Consider the following 19360-nt stretch of genomic DNA (forward strand, 5'->3'; position numbering starts at 1 on the left):
TATTCCTAAGGATTTTTTTTCTTATATTTAAGACACATGATATTGATCATTCTTAGGGTATTTTTGCAGTATTTGAGGTTTATTATTTTAGAGTCTTCATTATTTATACCCCTTTGTTGCTTTTCATGTGCTACGTTACTCTGATACATTTCTGTCCTAAGATACCATTTATAGAATTATTGGTTTATACTTAGTCTCCGGCAGTACCAAAACCTAAGAAGGTCTTTATCATCTTCATAAGTCAGGGAAAAGTAGCACTTCTGCCATCTGTCACTTTAAATCTCCTCTTCTGGTCCTCAAGATTCCCTGAGTTCAGTGTTAATATTATGCTTGAACAGGTAGTCATTGTTCGGAGACCTTCAAATGGCTGTGGTTCAAATTTTTCTTTAGTTCTTTCATCTCTTTACCATTTCTGTTCCAAAGTTTATACATCCTCTGGTATGTATTTCCACCCTGTTTTCTGTTATCTTTGCCTAATGTAGTTAATTTCGGTTTTGACTTTTTTTTTTATTCCAATTATTGAAGTGATCATAACTGTTTCTCAGTTCAGTTCAGTTTAGTCGCTCAGTCGTGTCTGACTCTTTGCGACCCCATGAATCACAGCACACCAGGCCTCCCTGTCCATCACCAACTCCCAGAGTTTACCCAAACTCATGCCCATCAAGTCGGTGATACTATCCAGCCATCTCATCCTCTGTCGTCCCCTTCTCCTCCTGCCCCCAATCCCTCCCAGCATCAGGGTCTTTTCCAGTGAGTCAGCTCTTCGCATGAGGTGGCCAAAGTATTGGAGTTTCAGCTTCAGCATCAGTCCTTCCAATGAATACCCAGGACTGATCTCCTTTAGGATGGACTAGTTGGATCTCCTTGCAGTCCAAGGGACTCTCAAGAGTCTTCTCCAACACCATAGTTTCAAAAGCATCAATTTTCGGCACTCAGCTTTCTTCACAGTCCAACTCTCACATCCATACATGACCACTGGAAAAACCATAACCTTGACCAGACAGACCTTTGTTGGCAAAGTAATGTCTCTGTTTTTTAATATGCTATCTAGGTTGGTCATAACTTTCCTTCCAGGGAGTAAGCGTCTTTTAATTTCATGGTTGCAATCACCATCTGCAGTGATTTTGGAGCCCAAAAAACTAGTCTGACACTGTTTCCAGTGTCTCCCCATCTATTTGCCATGAAGTGATGGGACCAGATGCCATGATCTTAGTTTTCTGAATGTTGAGCTTTAAGCCAACTTTTTTACTCTCCTCTTTTACCTTCATCAAGAGGCTTTTTAGTTCTTCTTCACTCTCTGCCATAAGGGTGGTGTCATCTGCATATCTGAGGTTATTGATATTTCTCCCGGCAATCTTGATTCCAGCTTGTGCTTCTTCCAGCCCAGCGTTTCTCATGATGTACTCTGCATAACTCTTTCTACTGTGATACAGATCCTTGCTCAGAGAGCCCACAAATGCTGTTTGGAATTTTGAGTGAGAAGAGCAAGACCTGTACTAATGCTGACTTTCTTTTTGCTTTCTTTTTCAGTGACTAGAGAAAAAATCCAGGAACATATCACCAACCAGGTATTTCCTCACTTCTCATAAACTAAGATGTAGAATTTTGTTTCAAATGTTAATAATTAATTATTTGTAAATATTTTTAAAAAGAGGCATTGCTAGTTATTGGGTATGAGCGATACACATCTTACTGGTTCTGAGAACAAATAAATTGATCATATATGGGTGATTGTGCACTTTCCTGTCTCCCCTACCTCATTCCTCCCCTCCACACCATCTTTCCCAAGGATGGGCTCTGCCAGCTCTGATGTAAGCAGCCCTCAGAGCATGTCATGACCTCTGCATTGATTTTATCATGGCTGCAAAGAGATACTTTTATCTACTTCTCCCTTAACTAAGGTAACTGTCCTCTGTGATTTTCCCAAGTTCTAATTCATCCAGTCGTTCCCTCCCCAACAGTTAAGAGCTAAAGCCTTAGCCGTGGAAACATACAAGTTGGTTTTCTATCTGGTCTCTGATTTCTACCCACATGTAGCCAGTGCCTTCCTGCCTGCCTCACTGTTTTCTTATCCAGTCTTTTTTTAATTAATTTTTTATATTTACCAGGAGATGGAGTCATTCTGTACAACAGCTTAAGGGGTTTAAGACATGCAGCCATAGATTCCAACCAAGTTTGACCAGCCTTGCCCCACCTCACCCTCCTTCCATGGGCCAATCTGGCTGTAGTGTTTCCCGATGCTGCCACTAGACCCAGGGGACGCAGACACTGGCCTGTGGCAAAATATGCCCAGCTTTCATTCATAGACACACATCTCCAAGTCTTGTTGTTGTTGTTCTCCTCTGGCATAAATTACACCCCATCCTTGTCAAGGGGAAGAATGGTTCATCTACATTTCTACCAGTCAAGGGTACAGTTTTCAACGCCTCCTCCTAATGGACTTCAAAATAAATTCCAATTCTGGTTCCCATTGTCATTCCAACCAAATTAAGTTCTAGCTCTACCTAATCTGTGCCAGATGCCCTGTAATTCACCACTTTAAAAATTGTCCTTTCATTTGACTGACATCCTATATTGCAAATTCAGTAGGCAAAATTTAATGCTTATCGGGTACCATTTTGCTTTGGAATAGAACTGTAAATACTGACTCAGTCGCAGCCATCTTAAAAACTTGAAAATGCCATCCCCATGTAATGTTAAAGTCAGTCATTTCAAATATTTATTTGCCCATTGGGCTTAGTCTCTTTAGCATCGTATTTCAACTGTTTGTATATACTCAAGTGGCTTGGTGAGGTTGAGCAACAGTGAACCTGTAAAGTTCATTGTTACCATTTTGTTTATTTAAGTCACAGAGGGAACATTTTTCCTTATAAAGAGAACTGTTTTCTTTATTAACAAGGTAAAACAGTTGGCCAATAAATATATTAAGACTACTTCTCAGGGGTAGATTTTCATTTCCTGTGTTTTCTTTCTTTTGTACCCTTGGCTAAACTAATAGAGTATGCAGACATTAAAACAGAACACCAAATATTTACTCATAATCTTAAACATGGATTTGGTGCCAGATAAAAGCATCATGTCTCCCGGTTCCAGTAAAAGAATGAAATTCTTTAGTCTTTAGAGGTAAGGGTCTTGAGTGTATTAGTTATATAGTCATTTTCAGGACAGATAGTTGTATTGTTCAGTCAGTGTCTGCCAACTGGTATTTCTGATTCTACAATGGAATTTCTGTTCTTTCTTCTTGCACATAGGGAGGTGCTCCCCCCTCTCAAGAATACACCAGGAGTGCTCTGTGACGATATAGAGGGGTGGAGTCAGAGGTGGGAAGGAGGCTCATGAGAGAGGGGTTGTATGTGTACTTATGGCTGATTCACGTTGTTGTATGGCAGAAACCAACATAACATTGTAAAGCAATTATCCTCCAATTAAAAATAGTTTGTTTTTTTTTTAAAAAAGAGCAAAATAAACAACAAAAAAGAATGTATTGGGAATATAATTCTAAAAGGCATCTTGAAAAGAAAGTCGCTGGGTCGTGTCCGGCTCTTTGTGACCCCATGGACTATATAGTCCATGGAATTCTCCAGGCCAGAATACTGGAGTGGATAGCCTTTCCCTTCTCCAGGGGGTCTTCCCAACCTAGCAACTGAACCAGGGCCTCCTGCATTGTGGGCAGATTCTTTACCAACTGAGCTATCAAGGAAGGCCTTATACCTCTTATACCTCTAATTTATCTTATACCTCTTATAAAAGCCATCTTATACCTCTAATTTATCTAAAGTCTGTCAAAGAGCCACAAAATGAAGTCACTTCTTTTTTAATTATTTTTAAATTGAGATATAATTGACATATAACATTATATTAGTTAGGTATATTATATTAGTTGGACTTACCTGGTAGCTCAGCTGTTAAAGAATCTGCCTGCAACGCAGGAGACCCTGGTTCCATTCCTGGGTTGGGAAGATCCACTGGAGAAGGGATAGGCTACCCACTCCAGTATTCTTGGGGTAAAATGAAGTCACTTCCTTTTTAATTATTTTTAAATTGAGGTATAATTGACATATAACATTATATTAGTTATATATATTAGTTATAATTAGTATATTAGCAATATACTGATTACATATATTTGTCTGTATAGTATATACAAAACATAATGATTCCATATTTGTTTATTCTCTGAAGTGATCTCCATAGTAAGTCTAGTTCCCATCTGTCACTATCCAAAGTTACAAAACATTTTTTTTTCTTGTGATGACTTTTAAGGTTTACTGTCTTTGGTTCAGTTCAGTCGCTCAGTCGCGTCCGACTCTTTGCGACCCCGTGGACTGCAGCACGCCAGGCTTCCCTGTCCATCAGCAACTCCCAGAGTTTACTCTCTTAGCAACTTTCAAACACACAATATGATAGGATTGACTATAATCACTGTGCTGTCCATTACAGCCCCAAGACTTATTTGCTTTATAACTGGAAGTTTGTCCTTCTTCGTCCACACTCCCCTTCTGAAACCCAAAGAATTTGACTCTTATAAAACATGTCTATATACTCACTCTGGCTAATCAATAGAGTTCTTTATCAGAAAGGAATGTAAAATGGAACACTGGTGCGCGTTAATCTTGCCCCGAAATCCTTCCCCACTAGGCACTATAGATTGTGTAATTAAATTGAAATTGAAAATCAAGTCCTGTTGTTGGTTTTGTTTTTGTTTTTTTTCCCCATTAAGCAATCTCCAAGCTGCACACCAACGTGAGAAATCCAGACTGGAGCAGAGGGGAAGTTCTCGCCTGCTGGCTAATATCCAGCATGCATTTTTAGCCCATGGCTATTTTACCACACCTGAGCTCAGAGAACAAACAACTATTTGAGTTCTCTGGAGGGAACGCTGGATTCGTTCCTGTGTAATTCACTGGGGAAATTAGTATGCTTTTTTCAAGTAACTTGTTAACGCAGCTTGTTTACGAGAAGAGGACAAAAATGAGCAGTGAACCGCTTGGCAGAATAAGATGAATGCATGACCCTTTTTTTTTTTTTCAGCTGTCCCTTTGGCAGTTCAGTACGGCCATGATTTCCTCTCTGAAAAATGTGCCTTGTAGAGATGAAATCTGTAGATTTCCCCATAATTTCGACTATGGTAGATTAAAGATAATACCTTAAAATACTACCCAGAATACCTTCCAAATCAAAGTAGAAAATGGTCAGTACCAGAATGGGAATACATAAAGCCTTTTGACTTAAGATTTAAAAATTGCCTTCTTATATAGTAGGCAGTTGAAACCTGTAATAAATGGAATACTTTCTGTTTGTGCCTTTTGGATAGTAGATCATTAGAACCAGTGGCGAATGAATACTTTGTTTTTATGTTGTGCTTTGTTTCCCAGTCCTGTCCAACTCTTGCGACCCCATGGACTATAGCTTCCCAGGCTCCTCTGTCCATGGAATTCTCCCAGCAGGAATACTGGAGTGGGTTGCCATTCCCTTCTCCCAGAGATTAAACCCAACCCAGGAATGAAACCCGACCCAGGAATCAAACCTGGGTCTCCTGCATTGCAGGCAGATTCCTACTTCTATTGAAGTATAGTTGATTTACAATTTTTTTTAAATTATTGATTTACAATGTTGTGTTAGTTCTGCTGTACAGCAAAGTGAATCAGCTCTAGGTATACATATATCCCTCTTTTTTAGATTTTTTTTCCCATATATGTCATTACAGAGTATTGAGTCAAGTTCCCTGTGCTACAATAGGTCCTATTAGTTATCTATTTTATACATAGTAGAGTGTATGTGGCAATCCCAATCTCCTAATTTATCCCTTCCCTCCCCTTACCCGCCTGGCAACCATAAGTTTGTTGTCTACATCTGAGACTCTGTTTCTGGTTTTGTAAATAAGTTCATTTGTACCATTTTTTAGATTCCACATATAAATAATATCATATGATGTTTGTCTTTCTCTGTTTCACTTGCTTCACTCAGTATAACAATATCTACCCTGTGTCCTTTGAAACCAGAGAAACAGAAAGGCTGGTTCGGTTTCCAGGTAGCCGCCCCACCCTCAACCCCCCAGAAGTGGGAGGATGTATAGGCAGACAGCGATCCTCCCATAACGGTACTTCCGTCCTCCCCTCTGCCTGGGAGGTGGGTGCAGTGGGCGGTATAGTTCTGGGTGGTACTTAGAGCTTCCTGACACTCCCAGGTCAGAAAAGTGAGGTATGAGGTGACAGAACTTGCCCTTCCCAGAACCTAACGAAGTTTCCTGAGTCATCCTGTCCTCGGTGGCAACAGATCCAGACGCTGCCTAGGAGTCCCCAGCTGAGTCCAGTTTCTGTCCCGCTCTCCTCCTGAAGGTCCATTGGACCAAGGACCACTCAGACCCCTGTGGAAGGGTAACCCTCAGGAAGAAAGGGCTTCTTTAGCCTCCAGGCCCAGGTGATCTTTTGGGACAGACTGCAGACCCTGGATAAAAACTAAGGCAGAGTCTTGAGTATCACTTACTTTAAAACTTCTGAATATTTAGACATACAGTGCATGGGCTTCCATTCATCCTCCTGCTCTAGGATCCATACATGTTATTGATATGATATCAATCAGACATCTACAACTTAAAACTCAACATGTGATTCCAATAAAAAGCCAAGATGGAACCCACTCACCTGTCAGCTATAGGATAAAATCCTATCCAAGGCCCTGTGATCTGCTTTGGAGAGCATGCCCCTTGCCTCCCTAGACTTACTTCCCATTCTTCTCCTGTGTATAAAGCTCATGTGCATGCGTGTGTCCTAGGTTGCTTCAGTCATGTCCAGCTTTTCTCAGCTCCATGGACTGATCTGCCAGGCTAACGTGTCCTATTTAAAATTGTTCCAATATACCCACCCTTTTCTTTGCAGGTACAACATTTACTCATATTCCAGCACCTCATACCAGTATCACCTTTTCCATGAAGCTTTCCTCATCTCAGAGCTAAGAGTAATCTTTCCTTCTTCCGTGTTCCTGTTATTTTTCTGCCCCTTTGGTATTTTTTTTTTAAGTTGCTCAGTCATGTTCTACTCTATGCGACCCCATAGATGGCAGCCCACCAGGCTCCCCCGTCCCTGGGATTCTCCAGGCAAGAACACTGGAGTGGGTTGCCATTTCTTTCTCCAATGCATGAAAGTGAAAAGTGAAAGTGAAGTCACTCAGTCGTGTCTGACTCTTTGCGACCCCAGGGACTGCAGCGTACCAGGCTCCTCCATCCATGGGATTCTCCAGGCAAGAGTACTGGAGTGGGTTGCCATTGCCTTCTCCCCCTTTGATATAGGTCCTTGCATTTTCTACTCTATATTCTAATTATGGATATTCCTATGTGATTTTGTAACAAAACAGTATTGTACCAAAGGAAAGAAATCATGTTTGGCTCATTTCTGTGTTCACTATATCCTAAGCATCTGACTAATTGCTGGTGGAATGTAAATTCTTTCACTCAATAATTTATTATCCTAGAACCAGAGAGCCTGCTGGATGCAGGCAGACTGCATTGACTCTTACAAGGCAAGTGCCATTGACTCTTATAAGGCAGAAACCAGGTGTTGTCTTTTGCCTCCCAAGTGAGGAATCTACACCCAAAACAGAAGGCACAGCTAAGGCTGCCCATGGTCTCTACAAATGATGGTCACACAGTTGGGGAATAAAAGAATCAAAGAGCAAGGGGACCCCACCTTTATTTCCACATCTCATAACTGCCTGGAGAACACTGAACATTTGCTTGAATCAAGACTTGGCCCCTGAGATTTTTTTTCTCGAATGTAAGCATGGCACTGTCATTCACTGCTGCCTTTTCAGTGTAGTGTGAACTTTACAACTTCTAAATTTAAAGTGGGATTACATTACCTTGCACTATTCTTATCAAAATGGCCATGCACTCAAGGAGACAACTTTGACCTAAAGAGTGTCTCTCTTGGCAGGTTCAGTGCTAATGGAACTGGTAAAGATCCCATTCCCTTCATTCTCTTCTAAGATTGCCTTCTAGAATTGGAAGTTGTGCTTTTAAAAAGCTATCCAATTTATGAGTCTCTTTTAAAATACCTGAAAGCAAGACTGAAATGATCCAAAAGTGGTGGCACTAATGGTGGTTAACAAAGAAGCATTTATGAAAGACGGGCATTATGAAAGGTCAGAAGGCTTCACGTCAAGTAGATACCCAGGTGTAAATGTCAAAGGGCTTGCACTCACCTCTCTTATTGGAAGCTGAGAAAGTTAAAACACTACATAAGGATGTCTAATGGAAAAAGACAATATAGTCTTTGGAACAATATTGTCAAGACAGAGGGAAGAGAAGACAGCCCTCAGGTGTTTTAAAAGCATGAAAACCAATAGAAAAAATACTGATTGGAATAGGGAAAACAGTTTATTAGCGACACTGCAAGAACTATTAGCAATTCAGATATGAGATAATTCTCACTCAGCTGCTGTCACTCAAGATCATTCACACTTAGATTGCTTCTGAATAATTGTGACCAAGAATTGCTCTAGTCACTCATTTATTTGTCATAGCAAGCCTAGGATGATGAGTATTTTAATCTCCTTTCTCGACGGGTGGAAACACCATCGAAAGATTTAGTAATTTTTCAGGTCCTGCCATGCTTAGCACTAAGTGAATAATAAAAATGGTTAACATAATTATTAGACTTCCCAGGTAGCGCTAGTGGTAAAAACAAAAAAGAATTGCCTGCCAATGCAGGAGATGCAAGAGATGAGATGCAAGAGATTCGGGTTCAATCCCTGGGTCAGGAAGATCCCCTGGAGGAAGAAATGGCAACCCACTCCAGCATTCTTGCCTGGAGAATCCCATGGACAGAGGCGCCTGGTGGGCTACAGTCCCTGGGATCACAGAGGTTGGACGCAATTGAAGACAGTGTTAGTTAGTAACATGATTATTAAGTGTTTAATGAACTTCCTGTACACAGGCATTGTACATAAAATTCTCTGATTTAAACCTCACAGCAGTAACCTTGGAGGGCAGGTACAAATTCAAAGAGTCAAAATTAGTGAAGCTGAGTGGTTTGCCCGAGATCAAGGGTGGAAGCAGGCAGTCCAACCCGACCATGTAAGCACCAGCCACTGTTCTCTGCTTTAAGTGCCTTTAGTTAAAGGCACACAGGTGCTGAGTGGCAGAGCTGGAATCTGAATCTATGTGGATGAATCTCATTCTGAAATCCTTTCTCTCTGCTATTGGGCTGTCCTATTACTTGTTCTGAAAGTTCTTCTATTAATTAGATGATTCCACGTATGACCACCCTAAGCAGTACTCCAATCTTAACACCAGTACCGAAACAATTGGTTGTGAGCTTCTAGAATACAGATATTTATGGTATGGTAGGTCATTTTTTAAAAACTTCTTTTAAATGCTTTAACTATCAAGATGAGCACGTACTCACTCTGGGGCTCCTGATGAGCATTAAATTACTTTTTTAATTAAGTGAAAAATCAAATGATCTAGTCTAAGAGAAAAGCTATTTGTCACCTGAAAAGAGATTAAAAGCTATATATATATATATATATATATATATATATACACACACACATTGAGATAATCTGTTGCCCATTGGCAGTTTTCCTCAGCAGAGCCCAGACCAAACTATCATGGACATAAAACAAGAATTGAAATAGAAACGTGTATTCTCAACAACTATAAAATCTTCTCTTGCTCTTCAATTTTCCAGAAAAGTACTTTACTTCCGAAAACTCTTTCATAAGTTCTTCACTACTAGTCATAATGTGTCACTGTCTATGTACTCATGTGAGACAATATGGATTCTGAAACTGCTGAAAATGTAGCTCCTGTTAAAAAGGATGAAAACAGTGAATTTACCATCTAGTATAAGTGAATCTTACCACCTAAGATGCTATCACTCAGTAGTCCAGGGAAATTGATTCCAGAAGGGATTTCTAGTCAATCTGTTTCTCCTATTTTTCCTCCTCTGTTTTGAGTTTTCTAATCATACCCCTTCCTATTTGCTAGCATCTGTACCTAAAGATGCTGGTTTCCCAGATGACTCAGTGGGTAAAGAATCTGCCTGCAATGTAAGAGACACAGGAGACTTGAGTTCAATCCCTGGGTCGGGAAGATCCCCTGGAGGAGGTCATGCCAACCCACTCCAGTATTCTTGCCTGGGAAATCCCATGATGAGGAGCCTGGCAGGCTACAGTCCATGGGATCACAAAGAGCTGGACAAAACTGAAGCGACTGAGCATGCACACACAGACCTGAAGCTGAGTTTAACTGGGTAACTGCAGTTTTTCAGCTCAGCAGATATTATGAGCCAAATGGTCTGCACCATCATTTGGGATTTTCCTCAACACATAGCAACTAACCTCAGTAACCACGTTCTACAAGTCAGGAGCAGTTAGTGGAGACTCATCAGCATTCAGAAACTCAAACACCTCCTCCCTGTAGAAAGTCTCTTACTTCTTGGATTAAAGCTAGGATCAGATGGGCCAAAGAGTCCATTTGTCATCATGTTTGAGTATACATTCTCATATACAACATGTTTTAAATCTACCTTTAAACTGTTTTATCCATATTATTCTTTCTTCTCATGATAAAACACTGAATGAAGGACTCAAGTGAAAACTTGATATATTCTGGAATTGTGCAGAAGAGGCACTTAAGTAGTCATCATTTTGAATAAAATTTGTTTGTGTACATAAAGATGTATTTTAAGAAATAGTGATCAAGGAATCAGAAATTTTTTATAATGTATATAGATTAAAGATAATGTTTATGGATAGCTTGAGTTCTATTCCCTATAATGATGCTAAAATGGCTATTTCCTTTGTATTTACAAATTATGATCCTTTTTTGTCTTTATCAGTTTGAATTTCACTATTTACAACATTTGACCACAATAAATATTTCTATAAGCCCAGAAAGAAAAAAATAACAAGTAGTTTCATTAATACAATGCAAATTCTGTAGAATCCATGTTATATAAATGGTTTTGGCCCCTCACAGCAGATCCCATGGGCAACTCTGATATTGTTTGTAGACTTCTGGATGTGTCTCTGTATTTTGCTGAGGAGATAGTCCTCATTAGAACCTCAGGAGTGAAAGAAAGTATCTGAGATAGTTTTTCTACCTCTAACTAGAGAACCTGATCAAAAGTATCTCTTTGATTATGCATAAATTAAAACTAATTCTATTGAAACTTTCTTTTGTAAAGTAGTGCTTACCAAAGAACAAGTTTCCAGGAAGGAAAAGATGCACAGACAAGTGGTAAAAATTCAGAGTACCAGTAAGGATCCCAGCGAAAGCTGCTACCTTGCTTTATTCCCCTTAATGTGGAAAAAGTTATTATCCACAGAAGTCTTATGTTATATTCTGTGGTTGATCATCAAAACAAGGATGGAATAAACAAGATTCTTCACTATTTCATCACTGGTCTGAGCCTTGCTCAAAATGTATTAAAAGGAAATATATCCGTCATACTATTACTGGATAATTCAATTAGGCCAATGTTCTGTGGATATGGAATAATGAAATTTACTATGTTGACTAATTAGCCAATCAGATTTCTCTCATTTGCTAAGGCAATGGATTGACTAAAATGTGACCATAAACAAAATAGATTTTATTAGGCATAATCTGCTTTGTAAACAAATGAAATTAATTCTTTGCCTGACCGAAAGCTTTGAAAATGAAAGACCAAAATTGAACACATGCTTCCAATCTTGGTTCTGTTACTAAGATGACACTGAATATAAAAGTTACTATTTAACTTCCCCTCAAGTATTTCATACTTGAGACTAAATGACTCTTAGAAATATGTTCATCAACAGATGGGAGCCACTTATGGCCTCATAAACTCCGAAGCAAGTGAAATTATCTCAGCAAAATGGAAAGATTACAAGAAAGCTTCATCTGCTGATCTCCGAGATGATTCATGTGTTGCATATTGGCTCAATGGTGCAATGAATATTGACAGATAATCACCCCGGTTCATACAAGAGAAATCCTGAAGAAACAAATGCTTGTGATGTGTGTTTTTCATCAATCTGTAAGCAGTTTCCACACATACCCTGCATTTAGAGCAGTACTAAATATGATGGAGGATGTAGAGGGAAGGATCAGCAGAGAGCCTGTTCTAAAGGGAAGTTATGTCTTGAAAGAGAAGACGAACACACCATCAACGCTGCACAGAGAGTGTATTATTACTCCCTTGCTTATTGACTACACAATGTAGGCAGTGTGAGAGTTTGGTGAAGTCAACAAGCCATGAAAAGTGGCCAGGGAAGAACGGGGGAGAATCTTGAAAACCAAAGTTTCTCAGGTTTGATTCAGCAGAAAATATAATGTGGTGACACTGAAAATTTTGGAGTTGAGAAAATTAGGAAAATCAGTGCAGGATCTTGAAACTACATCCTGTATTTTCCTTTTGACTCCATCGCCTCTGATAGCAGCTACCAACCTTTCTCCAAGCTACTCTTCTTCCACTCTGCAGCCCCCGTCCATTCTCCACTTGGCCAGCAGACTGAGCTTCATACCCTGCCCATCACAACATATTATCCTCCTATCTAAAACTTCCAGTGGCTCATAGTACATCTCTGATAAAATCCTACTTCCTTTCCATGACCTGGATCCTAAATTCTCCTTGACCTGGTGCTCCTATGGCATGTGGTCCTGCCCTCCTCTTTGATGTTATCTTGTGTTCTTGAGCCCTTAATTTAAAAACATATATATATTTATTTATTTATGTCTGAGCTGGGTCTTCATCGCTGCGCAGGCTCAGCTCCAGCTGTGGCAAGGGGGGCTACGCTCTAATTGCAGTGTGAGGGCTTCTTGTGGTGGCTTCTCTTGTTGCGGGAGCACAGGCTCCAGGGGGTGCAGGCTTCAGTAGCTGCAGCACATGGGTTCAGTAGTTGTGGCTCCTGGGCTAGAGCACAAGCTCAACAGTTGTGGCATATGCGCTCTGTTGCTCCTCGGCATATGGGATCTTCCCGGATCAGGGATCGAACCCGGGTCTCCTGCATTGGTGGGGCGGATTCTTTCCCACTGAGCCACCAGGGAAACCTGGACCCTTCTCACTTACATGAAAACCACGCTGGCCCGCCTTCTGTCCCTCTGCCTGACCAGGCTCATTCCTATTTGGAGGACCTTTGCCCTCACTGACCCTGCCTGCAATGCTCGACTCCCAGTCCGGGGTTTCTTCTTGGCATTCAGATCTCAGCTTGAGTGGCTTCTCCACAAATAGATCTAGACCCTAGAGCCCTAGTTCATGGGGTCTCCCCACTCTCCTGCCACTCACGCTCTAGCACATCTCTGTTTCAGTCTTTATTTTACATCATGCATATCATCATCAAAACTTTTGTTCATTTATCTGTTCATTATCTGCCTTCACTCTCAAGAATATAAGTATCCTGAGAACAGGACCCTTGTCAGAGTTGTCTGGTCCTCTGTCCCCAGTGCCATTAAACAGGGCACATATTAAATGATTATAATAAGTATTCATCAAATGAATGCATCCCTTAATTCTGCCAGCAGGCTACGCCAATAGTCTGGGTGTGGGGGTGGCAGGGAAATGTGTCTAAGGTAAAGAATCTGCCTGCCAGTGCAAGAGACACAGGAGACACAGGTTTGATCCCTAGGTTAGAATGATCCCTTGGAGGAGGAAATGGCAACCCACTCCAGTATTCTTGCCTGGGAAATCCCATGGACAGAGGAGCCTGGTGGGCCACAGTCCATGGGGTTTTGAAGAGGTGGACATGAATGAGCACACACGCACAAGTGATACACTAATAGTGAGGATGAACAGTTTAGAGAAAAAATGAATATTTGGTGTCTGGGAGTGGGAAGCAAATTGACAATCTGAGATAGGGATTAATGCAAGGTCCCCAGGGTTACTGCAGGAAGATGATTCTCTTGGCAGAAACAAAAGTTGTGGTTAAAAGTCATATTTAATGAGTATATACCACATGGAAGATCACTTCTCAGCCTTTTGTCTAAGATTGTGTACATGGCAAGCGTTGTGTATTTGTTCCATTTATTTTTCATGACTCCATAAAATCAGCATCATTGTCTCTTTTACTCTGGGGAGGTTGAATCAACTACCCCAGATTGATTGGTTAGCTGTCCTATTCCAGTGAGTGAGGTTGATTTGGTAGAAAGTACTGGTTTAAGGTCAACTGAAAGTTACCAGTAAAGCATGAGTAGGATAAAAATTTACTAAGTCTGGTCTCCCTCCCATTTCACAAGTTGTCTGGCTGAAGGGGTGTGAAATTTGTGTCTCACAACCTACCTTGGCACTCAGGGGTTTTGTGCAAAGTGCTCTGAGCCCCTCTGGGCCTCCATGGTTATCTTCCTCGTTCTGTAACCATGCGGGGCTGGGAGCCGGAAATACCTTAAAGAAGACACCCAAAAGGAAAGTAATTGGATGTAGGTAAGAGATGAGATCAGTAGAGCAGAATGATAGCAGTTACCTTGCAGACCACCACCCAGAGGGCGATAGGACCCTCAGGAAATTAACCAAAATGCAATACACAAAACTTTCTGGTTTCTGTCTTTGGGGCCAACCATCTAATAAATTATTAACCTAGAACATGGAAACTAGACTTTGCTGAAACTGAGTTCTATGCTGGGGTCCGGAGGAGAGACAATCCTGCTGATGGGTCTGGGGAGGTAGAAGACGCTGAGACGCAACACTCAGGCATCCCTTTACTTATGGCAAGAAGTGGACATTTATCCCCAACGTATAAATCCTAATGGCAACGGCATCATAGAGCCAGTGTCTCAATAAAAACCCATGGGGACCAGGTTCACGTGTCGCTGGGAGTCTATCAGGAATTAAAAGATACTTTCTGTTTTCCTCCTTTCATCCCTGATCCAGGCACACAGCTCAGCAGTGCCCATGTGTTATATGTTTTCCAGATTTACAGTCATTGAAATGCCATAATATAAAATAAGTTTGCTTGAAAAGGCCACCAGGGATGGAGTGAAGACGTAACCCCTCCAAAACCACCAAGCCTGGATAGGTGTGTCTGACAGAAGTGTAGAAGCAGGAGAGGAAATACAGATGCTGTAAAGATAAGGAGCTTCGTTCTGAGACATAAAAGCTAAGCAGATGATCACTGTCTCTGTGTACTTTATGCAGCATAACAGGAAACCCAAAGTCCAGGCAGCATCATGGTTACATCATGGTTTTCTAGAAGCAAGAGCCCAGGACCCGCTCAACCATGCTAATTATTTGGGACTGTCCAGTAGAGCATCAGTTCTTGGTACCCAACTTATCTAATTCAAATTGGAGAAGAGAAGCAATCAAAGACTTGGCAATGTCCACTGTCCAGTCTATTTGAAGCTGACAGAGATACATCTGGCCACCTCAGGGTAGCTCAGTACAAAAGATAATATTCACTTGGACCTCAGAGCAAGGAAATTCCATCATCTTCTAAATAAAGATGTGGTGGCACCAAGAGCCTGGTGGGGTAAACATGTGCTGTATGATGACAAACACAAGAGTCAGACAAGCCTGGATTTTAACCTTAGCTCTAGGAGTTGCCAGCTGTCAGATACTGAGTAAGTTTCATGGGAATGTGCGCATAACCTCCTGACAGAGTTGGGGTGAGGATGCACTTGTTTGAGCAGCACTTGACACAGGTGAAGCCCTCCGACAATATTCATCCCAAAACCACCACCCCCCCACCCATCCTTTCCCTTGGTCCAGCAGGTACCGTTTAACTAAAGGAGACTGGGGCTGTCATAGTCCCCCTGCCACTTGGTATAAATACATCCTTCCTTGCTCAGGAGGGAGCATGGTCTGGACCTAGGAATCTCAATATATGAGTCTCAGGTAATGCAAGAGAGTCTTCCCATGGGTCTGATAACTGGTCCAGAAGTGAGTGATGCTCATCCATCCACTTTCATCCTGTTACAGTATTGGCTATAGTCTAGTTGTTAGTGGCTACAGTTATGGGAGGGCCCAAGAAAATCCCCAGTGTGAAGCCTGAGACCTCCTTCCTCCTGCCGTGAGCAATATTCTCTGGCTTGGGGAATAACGGAGTTAATAGACTGTGATATTGTTTCTGAACAAGGTATGTCAACATGTGTTTATTCCTTCCAAGGAACAGATTATAGAATCATAGCAAGGGGAGGGAGGCAATGATGCGGTGTCTGAAGGACCTTTAGAGAATTATGCTCGCCTGTTTGCTTGATGAGAGCGGTGTCTCTGTAAGTAGATTAGGCAGAATCCTGTCCATCAGTGTCTCCATGTAAGAGGAGTGTGGTTGGACATCATCACCAGTCCTGCTGGTGTCACTGCTACTTTGCCAGTGGGCATTGCTGTCCCAGGGGCTCAAGTGATTCTGTAATGGGTGGAGAAGAAACAGTTCCCCGGGTAAATGCTGCTTCCCGAGTCTGGGCTCTGCCTAAAGAAAGGAACGGGAAGGGTTGGACTGTCCCCAGGTCCTCCCTCCCCACCCCTCTCTCCCCACGTCTCCGTTGGAACAGTTGCAGTTACCAAGGCTGGGCTGTAGGGGGCAGGCGCCCCTCCGTGATCCTCTCAGTCCAGCAGGAGCTCGTTCCGTACCAGCTCTGGAGGATGAGGTATTCCGGACTGAAAGCTCCCAGCATCAGACTAAATGATCGGGACCAGTGCCGCTCACACCTGGCCTTGAGAAGAAAGGGAGACCAAAGGAGTTGGCTATGGCCATTGATACGTTGTAGCAGCCATTTCAGTGACATCTTGAATCAAATTGTCATATTCAGGAGAAACTACGTCTTTTGGAAACCCCCTAAAAAGCTTCAAATTTTGTCAGTAATGAAGTAATATTCATAAAATGGTGATAAAGTTTATCTTAATACCTGAAGAGATCAGGGCTTCCCCAGTGGCACAGTAGTAAAGAATACGGCTGCCAAAGCAGGCGACTCGGGTTCCATCCCTGAGTCAGGAAGATCTCCTGGAGTAGGAAATGGCAACCCACTTCAGTATTCTTGCCTGGAGAATTCCATGGACAGAGGAGCCTGGAGAGATACACTCCTTGAGGTTGCGAAGAATCGGACACGACTGAGCATGCGCATGTGCACAACGCGTGGAGCGCTAAGACCATCCATACCGCCGTCCACTGGATCAGATAGATCATCACTTTGTTTTGTCCGTCATTTGTTCACTCTGGCCCCCTCCTAAGGTAACCCACTCTATCCTCTTGTTTCTCTGCCCTGCTTTGCTGTGAGTTTATGGCTTACAGTCTTCCTTTGCATTCTTTCTCAGCCTGAAATCCTGAAAAGAAATCCCTCTTGGCACACCCCCAGATCCCCCCCGGTCAGATCCGGTGCCCCAGGCCACCTCTGTTTCTAGCACAGGGCCCAGGCCGCCCACGGTACCACCAAAGGGTAAGTCGCCCGCTCTGGACTGAGAGGGTTGGAGCGGGCTTTGAAGAGGCATCCCTGAGTAAAGCTGAGCTGTCAAATATTGCCCGCGACTAAGCCAGAGAGGGGCGTGTGTGGCGCTCAGAGATGCTGACACGGACAAATCTGATCTGGGTCTGGCAGATGCTTAGCCAAATAGGACAAATGGAATGTGTCCTGCCAGAGTCTCCGCTGCTCTCACAGTCGGCGTGGCTGTTCCCAGGCTCACGTAGCTTCAGACTAGTAGGCAGCGGATGGCGAGAAAACAGGGCCTTGGCCATACACTGCTTCCTGGGACTGGGCTCTTACCTGTGCTAAAGCCCTGTGTGCCTCAAACAGGTTCAGTGAAGAGGCTCCTTCCTTCAACTGAAAAGCGGAAGTGGAAGATTCTCATGGCAGTAGGGGGTGGTGTGTGCTAGGGGTCTGCACATAGCAGGCACTTAGTAAACAGCCGACCCTGTGATCATCTCTGCCTCTCTATCTAGGAAATACTTTCAAAGCCCATACATTCAGCTAGCACCTCTACCAGCCAACACTTCCCGAATCTGTACACCCAGCTTTAGAGTCCCGATACTGACAGATTTCCCAAGGCACCTCCAACTCCAGAGGTCTGAACTTGAAGATAGTTTAAGTACCCACCACGCCCACCCCCCAGCCTCCCCAGCCTTCTGTGTCCTCTTTCTGAGAGATGGGACTCCATTCTTCCTACTTCCTTCACCACCACTCTCCCAGTCTGATCAGTGTCCTAAATTGGCCTCAAATAATTCCCTCTTCTTCATTTTGACCCCATTGTTTTAGTTCTTCTCCTAAGAATTCCTGATGGACAATCTCAGTTGTCTTCTAGATGATCCCCTTTCTCCAGGCATGCCTTCTTGCCACTGCTGTTTATAGAATGTTCATTCTAAATCCCTGCCGTCGAAAATCCCTGTCACCTACATGGCAAAGTCTAGAGTCTCTATGGGCCCAAGGCCTTCCTGGAGTGAATCCAACCCTCTTGCCTCTCCTCTTATCTGAATCTGGTCCCCCAAGAGTCCTATTGATGATACCTCCCATCCTGGCTGGTCCACCTGTCAGCTTCCCAGTCATCTTCCTAGACTCTCAGGCATCCACCTCCTCTGTGAAATTTGCCCCACAAAACATCTCTTGAGAAAAATTAAGTACTATTCTCTTTGTTCCCCAAATACCCTATGCATCCTTTCATTATGGCAATTGTCACAATTTTTTCACAAACTGCATTTTTTAATCAACCCAGTTAAACTTTGGCTTCCTCACAGGACTATAAATTTTATCTCCTTCATCCATTTCTACAATGCCAAGAACAACATATCGCAGAAGTTCAATGTGTATCAAATGAATGATCAAAATCCCTGAGCACATAGTTTCCATCAGCCTCACAATAGCAGATAAAGTATTGCAGTACTGAAACATGATAGCATAAAGCCAATGTAAGTTAGTTGCCTGAAAAACGGGAAGTACAGGAATGATATTGCTTTTGCTTCCATTGAATCAAAACACATGTTTATGCAAAATACTATTCCAGATACTTATGGCAATAATACAGATTTATAAGAATGTACTCTGTATAATTTTATGTGGAAGCCTGGATGAGATGGGAGTTTGGGGGAGAATGGATACATGTATTGTATGGCTGAGTCACTCTGCTGAGCACCTGAAACTATCACGGCATTGTTAATCAACTATACTCCAATATAGAATAAGAAGTTTAAAAAAGACAAAGGAAGGGAAAAGCAGTTCCTGTGGCTGATTCACGTTGTTATATGGCAGAAACCAACACAATACTGTAAAGCAATTACCCTCCAATTAAAAATAAAATTTTTAAAAAGCAGTTCAATCACAGAATGTCCATATAGTCAGGAAAATGATTTAGAAAATGTAATATGAAAAATCTTAAAAAAAAAAAAAAAAAGGCTAGTGGGAATGTTGTGCAAACAGAAAGGAGAGCAAAAAAAAAGTATTAGACTGTACTCTGATCTTTAA

The 19360-nt window shown here is 42.1% G+C and overlaps 1 protein-coding gene across 3 annotated transcripts in view; it reads left to right on the top strand.

Moving 5' to 3' along the window:
- The window catches only part of CHST9 (carbohydrate sulfotransferase 9), a 285080-nt gene that overhangs the window by 255694 nt on the left and 10026 nt on the right, over positions 1-19360 (top strand). For 2 of the 3 annotated variants that reach the window (XM_043889202.1, XM_043889203.1), the window contains one exon: positions 1531-1568. In XM_043889202.1, the coding sequence (XP_043745137.1) occupies positions 1531-1568 (38 nt within the window). Of the gene's footprint in view, positions 1-1530; positions 1569-19360 lie in introns of those variants that run through there. The other variant, XM_043889204.1, reaches the window with a different exon arrangement.

This window comes from Cervus elaphus, chromosome 27, assembly GCF_910594005.1.
Source record: "Cervus elaphus chromosome 27, mCerEla1.1, whole genome shotgun sequence".
NCBI lineage: Eukaryota > Metazoa > Chordata > Mammalia > Artiodactyla > Cervidae > Cervus > Cervus elaphus.